General features: G+C 41.5%; 1 protein-coding gene across 1 annotated transcript in view; it reads left to right on the top strand.

The window, feature by feature from the left end:
- Positions 1–1,287: 1,287 nt before the first annotated feature.
- Positions 1,288–9,736, top strand: part of MMADHC (methylmalonic aciduria and homocystinuria, cblD type) — an 11,586-nt gene continuing 3,137 nt past the window's right edge. Inside the window, exons 1-7 of the mRNA XM_017823796.1 lie at positions 1,288–1,329; positions 1,673–1,722; positions 3,654–3,798; positions 4,015–4,232; positions 5,861–5,966; positions 6,569–6,699; positions 8,421–8,507. Of these exons, the coding sequence (XP_017679285.1) occupies positions 1,714–1,722; positions 3,654–3,798; positions 4,015–4,232; positions 5,861–5,966; positions 6,569–6,699; positions 8,421–8,507 (696 nt within the window). The 5' untranslated portion in view covers positions 1,288–1,329; positions 1,673–1,713. The remainder of the gene's footprint in view (positions 1,330–1,672; positions 1,723–3,653; positions 3,799–4,014; positions 4,233–5,860; positions 5,967–6,568; positions 6,700–8,420; positions 8,508–9,736) is intronic.

The raw sequence follows: 9,736 nt of genomic DNA, 5'->3' as shown, positions 1-9,736 counted from the left end.
CCAGTATCCCATCTCTCCCTGCCCTCTGGCAGTGGGAAGCCATTCCCTGTGTCCTCTCCTTCCATCCCCTGTCCCCAGTCCCTCTCCAGCTCTCCTGGAGCCCCTTTAGGCCCTGGAAGGGGCTCTCAGCTCTCCCTGGATCCTTCTCTTGTCCAGGTGAACCCCCCCAGCTCTCCCAGCCTGGCTCCAGAGCAGAGGGGTTCCAGCCCTCCAGGGACACCTTCCACTATCCCAGGTTGCTCCAACCTGGCCTTGAACACTTCCAGGGATCCAAGGGCAGCCACAGCTTCTCTGGGACATTCAGATGGTGAGCGGAGTAAAACCACGACCCTTCCCTTTACTGGGAGCACTGGAGAGACGCGTGCTGGGATCCTTCCAAGTTGATCCAGCACCACACAAAGAACAGTTTCAGAGCCTACATATTCGTTTGCATTAATAACTTCTGAAGTTAATTAACAGCAAGTACAGAAATTAACAGAAGGGACGCTCAAGGACCATCCTGTCCAACCCTTAGCCCTGCACAGACACCCCAACAATCCCACCCTGTCCGTCAGAGCGTTGTCCAAACCCTCCTGGAGCTCTGGCAGCCTTGGGGCTGTGCCCACTGCCCTGGGGAACCTGGTCAGTGCCTTTCCCTCAAACCCCCCTCCCCCCCAAAAAAAGGGAAAAAGAAAAAAAAAACAACAACAAAAGACATTGAAGGTTTTTATTCTTATATTGCACAACAGTTCTTCGAGGTCTCGCTTCCAAGTCCTGGTGTTGTGGCAGCAGTGACACTGATGCTCCGCGTTCCCAGGGATCTTCCGGGGAATCGCAGTGGTGGAAACACTCCCCTCTTCATTCCTTCCATAGCAAATTTCCTTTCCTTTGCATTTTCCAGGAGAAAAGCCCCTTTTCCTCCCCATTTTCCTCTTCAATATCCCCATGAGGGTATGGGGGGGACCGTGAGCGCGGTTGACACTCCGTGACCGCCCCCTGGTGTCCCCGGCGGGTACTGCATGGCCGCGCCCGCCGAGCCACCACCGCCGCACCCACGGGCGCGCTTCGCCGCGCCATAGCACGGGATAACACCGGCTGGAGGCCGCCCCGAGGGGCCGCCCCGGCCCCACCGCGATCGTCGCCGTCCCGTCCCCGCCGCCATCGCCGCTTCTCCCCTCGAGCCCCCCACCGCCTCATCCTCAGCCCCGAGCAACCGAGCGCCGAGCGGCCGATTCTGGCTGGTTCTGCGCCGCCTCTAATCGAGGTGCCGGTGGCTCGGCTGGCCCGGGCTGGGAGCGCGCGGCGAGGGCGCGGCGGGGGCGGGCGGGCGCCGCCATTTTGCAGGAAGAGGTGAGAGGGGCCGGGAGTGCCCCGGGACCGCTCCCCAATCTCCCTTTCCATCTCCCTGCTCCTTATCCTCTTTTCCACGTAACTTTCTCTCTTCCCGTCGTCTGTCCCTGGCAGCCCTGGCCCTGTGACACCGGGCACCGCTGTCCGGGGAGCGCGGGGGCGGCACTGAGGGGATCGGCCGTGAGGGGGGTCCGGGGCGGCGGAGTCCAGCGCCTTCCCTTCCCCTTCCTTTTCCCTTCATTTTCCCTTCCTCTTCCTTTTCTCTTCTCCTCCCTTTTCCCTTTCCCTTCCGTCCCCCTTCTCTTTTCTCTTTCCTCTTCCTTCCTCTCTTCTTCTTTTCCAGGGGCATCCGGGCCTGTTGGCGAGAGGAGAGCGGTGTCTGCCATGGCCAATGTGAGTGACACCGAATTCCGTGGATATCGCGGGAACAGTCCAATTGAGGGTTAAATGGAGTCACAGACAGGTTTGGGTTGGGAGGGACATTAAAGCTCTTCCAGTCCCACCCCCTGCCATGGGCAGGGACACCTCCCACCAGCCCAGGTTGCTCCAAGTTCATCCAGCCTGGCCTTGGACACTTCCAGGGATCCAGGGGCAGCCACAGCTTCTCTGGAAATTCCATTCCAGTCCTCAGCACCCTCACAGCCGAGAATTCCTTCCCAATATCCCATCTAAACTTTCTCTCTTTTACCTAAAATGTCCCAGGGTTGATCTGAGATTAAGTACAGTTTGTTTTGTGCTTGTTGTAACGTCCCGAGCTCGGGTGCAGCTCTGTGATCCTGCAGGGCTCGGGTTCACCAGGCTCCTCTCGGGCTGGAGAATAAAACCCCCTTTATTGATTTATTCTTGCCATGGAGCCATGAATAATTCATTGATTTCAGCGGTGTTTTCTCGCTTGTGTAATGCCAGGTGTGTCAATATTTGCATGAGTGAGCTCAGTCATAGCTGTAATTAATGACATCTCCATGTTAAGTGAGCCTGATTATAAGGGAAAAAAAAGCTCTTCTCTTGTAATTACGTGTCAGCTGGAATTGTTTACATCTGTTTATAATACAATCATTATGCAGAAATTAATTTCAGTAGTCGTTTTATATAACAGAAAAAAAAAAGAACTTAAGTGGCATCAGATTTTTGTTGTGCTAAAGGAGCCTTTTAAACCTCTGTTATAACTAAACAGCTTAAGGCTTTAAATAATTGATTTAAATCATAAATTAAATGCTTCTCTAAGCATTTGAGTCTTTATGATGTTGGCAGGACTTATTTTATATTTACACAGAGGTGGTGTGGAAGAAATTGGTGCTTTTGTTGCCTTAAGTGCTGATACTTTAAATACAGTTTTTATATTAAACATACAAACAGCAGCATTTAATCCCTCCTTTTGAAGTAACCTGGCTGCAGAAATATTTAGTGGTAAACAGGTGCATAAATATTTATGGAATCAAAGCTGCAGCACTTAAGGAAAATCCCTTTGTGTCATTTTCTGAAAACAATTTCTCTCCCTCACCTGGAAAATAGAATTTTACAAAAAAACCACATCCTCTGGTAGGTGATATTTGTATTTTCCAGTAATACCTGCAAAATTGGTGCAGTTTTGTCAAATAGCAGCAGTTTTGTGCTGGGGAGTTTAATCTTCATTTTTTAAAATTACACTCCTAACTCTCCATCTTTGGTTGGGTTTTTTTCTGTTCTGAGTGTGTCAATGCAGCTTGAAAGTTGTCAGTGTTTTTCTAAAGCATAAAAAATAGGTCAGAATTCTCTGTTTAATGGCACCACCTGGGTATTTCTTCTTAAAAAAACCCCAAAACAACCACAAAAAACCAATAAGAGTTGCTTGTGTTACTCCTTAAAATATTGTCATGAGGCTTCAAAGTTAATTCTGAAAATGAACAATGAGCTATTGTTGAAAATTAACAATAATTAACAATATTTCTAAGTCTTTCTGGTAATCACCCCCATGATGGAATTGTGATAATCCTGGAAACAGTGACATGCATGGAAATAATCATGGAAAGAATCCCCATCCATAATTTACTTTAAGTTGTGGGGTTTCACTGGTGCTATTTCAAGTTTTCGGGGCTTTTCCCTCATATGAGGAGTGTTTTGATTTTGAAAATGAACAGTAAAATATTTAAATATTTTGAAAATAAACCAGTAAAATATCAAAATAACAATGCAGTACTTCTGAAACGTGATGCTACAGTTGATCATCATTAAAGTTGTAGTTGAATTATGTAGCAGGGATTTCTTTGTGACCCACGGGGCTGTGTTAAACTCTGAGTTTTTGGGGAGCAGTTTGTAATTGTCCTTTTGTTTTTTTGTCTTCTCAGGTGCTCTGTAACAGAGCAAGATTGGTCACCTACCTCCCAGGGTTTTATTCCTTAGTCAAAAGAGTTGTAAATCCCAAGGCTTTTTCCACAGCAGGTTCCTCTGGCTCAGATGAGCCTCATGTGGCTGCTGCACCTCCTGATTTATGTAAGAAAAAGCAAATTCCTTTCCTTTGAACCCGTGTGCTGTCAGAACTTTGCACTCCAGAGACATTTCTGAGTGTGGTTTTTATGGCAGGGCCCTGAGTTGTGCCTTGGGGTTACTTGGTGAGCAAATATTTGCGTGGGAGAGGGGGTTTCATTTGGCTTTTCCCCTTTTTTTTGGGGGGGTGTGGTGACTAAAGCGAGGCCTTGGCTCCTGCAGGTCCCAGGACTGTGTGGCCAGATGAAGTGATGGGTCCCTTTGGACCTCAGGATCAGAGATTCCAGCTGCCTGGAAACATTGGCTTTGACTGTCACCTCAATGGCACCGACTCCCAGAGGAGAAACCAAGTTTCCAAGAGTCTCCCTGATATTTTAGCAGAGCCTTCAGCAAGTGAAAGGCATGAATTTGTAATGGCACAATACATCAATGAGTTCCAGGTAAGAACAGACTCCTGTGTTGTCTCAGAGGAGCAGAACTCATCTCTCCTCCCTCCTGAAAAACGATATTGTGGATTTTCTGGCTGGTTTTGTAAAATGAACTCCAGCTGGATTGAGCAAGAGATTACACAGGACCAGTGTCAAGTCTTTTCTTTCAGGAGAAAGAAATATTTCAGAGTGTGTTTTGAAATAGCATTTTTGATGTGACTTAATTCTGTGGATATGGGAGAGCTTCAGTTTCAAAAGTTGAGGTAGAAACATTTCAGGCTGTGTTTTGAAATAGCATTTTGGGTGATTTAATTCTATGGATATGGGAGGGCTTCAGTTCCAAAAATTTTAGTGGAAATATTTCATTGCTATTTGAAATAGCATTTTAGATGTGACTTAATTCTGGGAATATGGGAGAACTTCAGTTTCAGAACTTTTAGTTGAAAAAAAATACTTCAGGGTGTGTTTTGAAATAGCATTTTAGATGTGACTTAATTCTGGGAATATGGGAGAACTTCAGTTTCAGAACTTTTAGTTGAAAGAAATAGTTCAGGCTGTGTTTTGAAATAGCATTTTGAGTGATTTAATTCTGTGGATATGGGAGAACTTCAGTTTCAGAATGTTCAGTTGAAAAATATCCTGTTGAAAAATATCTTATTAGAAAGAAATATTCCAGGCTGTGTTTTGAAATAGTATTTTAGATGTGACTTAATTCTGTGGATATGGGAGAGCTTCAGTTTCAAAACTTTAGGTAGAAAGAAATATTTCATTGCTATTTGAAGTAGCATTTTAGATGTGACTTAATTCTGTGGATATGGGAGAACTTCAGTTTCAGAACTTTTAGTACAAAAAACTTTAGTGAAAAGGCTGTGTTTTGAAATAGCATTTTGAGTGATTTAATTCTGTGGATTTGGGAGAACTTCAGTTTCAGAATGTTCAGCTGAAAATATTTCAGGATGAGTTTTGAAATAGTGTTTTTGATGTGACTTAATTGTATGAATAGGGGAGGACTTCAGTTTCAAAACTTCAGGTAGAAAGAAATATTTCACTGCTGTTGGAAATAGTATTTTAGAAGTGACTTTATTACGTGGATGTGGCAAAAAATCACTTTTAAAACCGGCTGTTTACCAAGTCTTGCCACCATTTAATAAATAGAATTGGTCATTCCTTTAGTATTTCATTTAGTGGATGTGGATTTGTATAGTTTGGACAGTGTTTAGTTGTGAGAGCCATGGAATTCTCACAGGAAAATCAGCATCTCCCAAGGAATGTGGATTGTGGTGCTGGCAGAGCTGACACTGAATCACACACATCATGAACAGCAAAAACTTGATAATTTGCAACCTGATCACAACATTCCCACAAATATTTAGTGCTGGTGCCTTTAGTTAATATTATTAATAAAAATTTCTGTACAGTTTCTGCTTAGGGAGAACACTAAAATATAAAAAGTATAAAATTTCTGTGTAGATTTAAGTAAAACCAATATCAATTCCACTTTTAATATTTAAAAAATATTAAATCTGACTGCAGATCATCTTTGTGTGAAACTGCTCCAGCGTATCTGGGTATTTAAGTCTACAAAGTTATTCCTGTGATCATATTAACTGAGAAAGCTGCAATTTATCTTTTTTTTTCAGGGTGCTGGTGCTCCCCAGAAGCAGCAAATAAATAATGCTGAAACCTACTTTGAAAATGCCAAGGTGGAATGTGCAGTCCAGGCTTGTCCCGAGCTCCTACGAAAAGGTGGGGTTTTCACTTCAATTTGTGGCCAAGAAATCACAACTTTTTCCAAATATTTAAAAAAATACTTTTATTTCTATAAATACTTTCTTTTAAAATATCTTAAAAATATTTTTATTTCTGTAATTTTTTTTTAAATAGTTAAGTAAATACTTTGTAATTGATGCCACAGGATGTGGAGTAGAAAAGAGTTAATATTTTGCCAAAAACATACTCTATAATAAAACCCAAACCTTGCTGTTGACAATATTTAATATTTCATATAAAATTCACATTTATATTTCAGATCAGCTGGGGCAGGGAGTAACTTTCAGCTTTAGTGTCAGGTAGATTCTGGAGCTAATCCACTATCCCCAAACCAGTTATCAAATGTTTTGGCAATATTAAAATGGCAAATGGAAATCATGAAACTTCTGACAGCATCAGGTTTGTATCTTTAACCAGTTCAAGAAGGAAAGCATTGAAATTAAATTGGAATAAAACCCGACTTAAGAAGTGAAGAGGCTGAAATGTGGCTGGAATTGGTCCGTGATTTGTCTCAAACGGAAGGAAACGCGAGGAAAATGTAGGATTAAAATATAACCTGGTGGATTCTCTTCCTGCAGACTTTGAATCCATGTTCCCAGAGGTGAGTCCCAACCGCCTGACCGTGTTGACTGTCACCCAGAAGACCAAAAATGACATGACTGTGTGGAGCCAAGAAGTGGAGGATGAGAGAGAGATGCTCTTAGAAAATGTGAGTACCTGACACCAGCAGGGGCTTCTTTTGGTTTGGAAATGAATCTTTTATGAGCTACCTGTGTATTTTGGTTCATTTCTAACTCTGCTAGTAATATATTATATTTTTAAGGCATTTTTGGGCTAGTCCTGTGTTCTCTTGCTGTTAAAATGGTTGATAGTTTTTTGCAGGTTTAGAGCTTTTTGACTATTTTCTGTGAAACTTCTCCTTAGAATTATTAAATTCATTATAGTGAGGTGAGTCAAAAATAGGCTGAAATGCCACAAAGATTAATAAAGATGTCCTGATCCAGGTAAAGGACAGCAACTATTTTCTCCCCTCAGTTCAGCTTCAGTACAGTATATTTTGTAGGGTTTCACTGCTGTCTTGGCTTTCCTGTGATTTAATTAAGATCCCAGTACAGAGTCTGTGGCCTCACTGGTAAAAGGTGTAAAAAACCACCAACTGCTCTGGTGTTTCTGGTTTTTCCATTCTGATAATGGACACTGTTAATTCTTTTAACCTGTTACATTTATATTTATTTCATCTTAACCATCCTCATGGACTTTGTCTTGTTCTGTTGCCACTAGAGGGCTCTGAAAATCACTTTATTTCCCACTTTTCAGGGATTTTGTTCTTCCCCCAGCAAGTGTCGCTGTTCACTGCTGCCATTCTCCCTTAGCACCTCAAAATAAAACATTGCTATCTATTACTTGTCATAATTCTTCCAAATCTAGCAAAAAATCCCCCTGTGGGATTTTTATCTGTGTTAAATTTATATTTAAAATTAATCTGGCAACGTCCTTCCCATCCTATAAATGCAAGTGTGTCCTCTCTAAAGCAGTGGAAGAAAAAAAGGAAGCAACAATCTGAAGGATCAACACAAAGATTACACACAAATTAAAATTCCCTTCATTTCAGTGTGTTCTTCTCTTTGAATTATTTCTGGTCTGTTGGCCTTTGGCTTTGTAATCTGGTCTAATTATATGTTAATTGGCATCTTTCTTCCTTGTGCACCTCCCTGTCAGGTCTAATCCAGTCACTGTTGGGGTGTGAGGATGTTGGTTGTAACCTCCCAGCCCAGAGGTTACAAACAGCAAAATTCACAGGGAATTGGGATGTTTTCTTGGGAGATTTAACTTTAAAAATATTTAATATGAGTGGCCTGTGCTAAAGAAATGAGGGTCACGTACAGCCAAATCTAAATTTTTACGGTGGTGCCTCTCAAATGTTTATTAAGTGGCTGCTGAGGGGTTGTTACAACACCAAAAGATGTCCTGGGTCAGAAATTTAATGTCTAAAATGCTGGTTTCAGGTGGTTTGATTTTGTTGGTGACTTATAGTTGAGACATAGTTAATCACCAGAGCCATCAGACCTCAAAATACAGAAGAATTTACTGGAAAGGGTAAAATTCCCTTATTTTGGACCCTTAAGAATCACCAGAGCCATCAAACCTCAAAATATGGAAGAATTTACTGGAAAGGGCAAAATTCCTGTATTTTGGACCCTTAAGAAATTGAGTAACTATAATATTGAAATAAAATTGAAACCTTGAGCTGCTGAGGGCCATAATTGCGAAGAACAATTCTTAGAACTGAAAGTAAATAAAGGAGTTATTTAGAATAGATATAAATACATAGAATAAAGTTAGAAATATTTCTTGTTTTATGAGACCAGGGATATGTGTAACAGAAATCTCATTTGATGTCCTTCTTTCCCATTTTTTTTCCTTTTTCAGTTCATTAATGGTGCCAAGGAAATTTGCTATGCAATTTCTTCTGAGGGCTACTGGGCTGATTTCATTGATCCATCCTCAGGACTGGCAGTAAGTGTGAAATTTGTCTTCTGCATGGGTTAAATCCAACTTTTTCGAGGATAATTCCTTTAATAAATCAAGATAGTAACCCTGAGCCATTCCCAAAAGGTGTCAGCTCTCGTTGCAGTTGGCACTTTGAGGAAATAAAGTTGGATTTTAGAGAGCTGGAGTTTTTATGCCCATAAAAAAAAAAGCTTTTGCTCACTGCACAAGAAGCTGGTTGTGCCCTGCCAGGGTAACTTGGTAACCCTGACACCTGTTTGTGTGGATGGAGGGTTTAAAAAGCCTCTTTGCAGCAGAAAAAAAAATGAATAATTGTTCCTATCAAACAGTGTGGGCATTGATTGTGAGATCACACAGCTCTCTGGAGGAGCTGAGTTTGTTACCAAGACATTTATGAAACAGAATCTTAAAATTTACAAGAGAGAGAGTTAAGAAAACTTCTATCAAAGCAAGAAATCTGTGTGTTTTTGTCTGAGAAGTATTAAAACCATATAGCAAAGCTCAGTTTAGTGGGGTTTTATTTAAAAACACTACAAAATGTGTCTGTTATTAATATTTAATGTGTCTGTTCACCTTACAAACATCCCTGTTTGCAAACAGGTTTAACAGGGGATGTTTATAAGCTGAACAGGCAGTTAAGGGGCGTGTAGGGCTTAAAAACTTCCCAGAAATTCCATGCATTTAAGGAATAGTCAGGGATTGATGAAAGTAAGATTCTGTTTTCAGAATCCAGTTCAGTGGTAACATCAGGACGAGTCAGAAGCTTCCTGATGAGGTAAAAAACTGATATACCCAATTCCAATTCAAGCCCCAATTTGCTCTTCAAAGCAGCTTTTTTTGCAGGGGGAGCATTGAAAAGGTATGTTTCTGCTTTTTTTGCTGTTTCACAGAGAGTTTTATTCTTAGTCCAGGTCTTATTTTTGCTGTTTCACAGAGGGGTTCTGTCCTTAATCCCTGTAGAAGTATCAGAAGCTTTCCAAAGCCTGTGAGGTTTTTCTGGGTGTGATTGATGAGACTTCAGTGCCCAAGGAAAACCTTTAAAATGTGCTACCAGTACACCCAGAGCTGCTCTGCTTAATTTCTCCTTTAGATTTTAAGTAAAAATATACATAAAATTTCCTCCAACAGATGTAAGTTATTTCTAGGCTTAGGTTTTGTTTAAAAAGGGGAAGTTCTGACGTGAAAAATTCTCCTTTTTCACTTCTGACGTGAAAAATTCTCCTTTTTAGTTCTGA

Source organism: Lepidothrix coronata, unplaced genomic scaffold, assembly GCF_001604755.1.
Source record: "Lepidothrix coronata isolate B3197 unplaced genomic scaffold, Lepidothrix_coronata-1.0 Scaffold105, whole genome shotgun sequence".
NCBI classification, from domain to species: Eukaryota; Metazoa; Chordata; class Aves; order Passeriformes; family Pipridae; genus Lepidothrix; species Lepidothrix coronata.
Note: the sequence above shows the minus strand (reverse complement) of the source record. Positions and strands in the feature narration are given on the sequence as shown.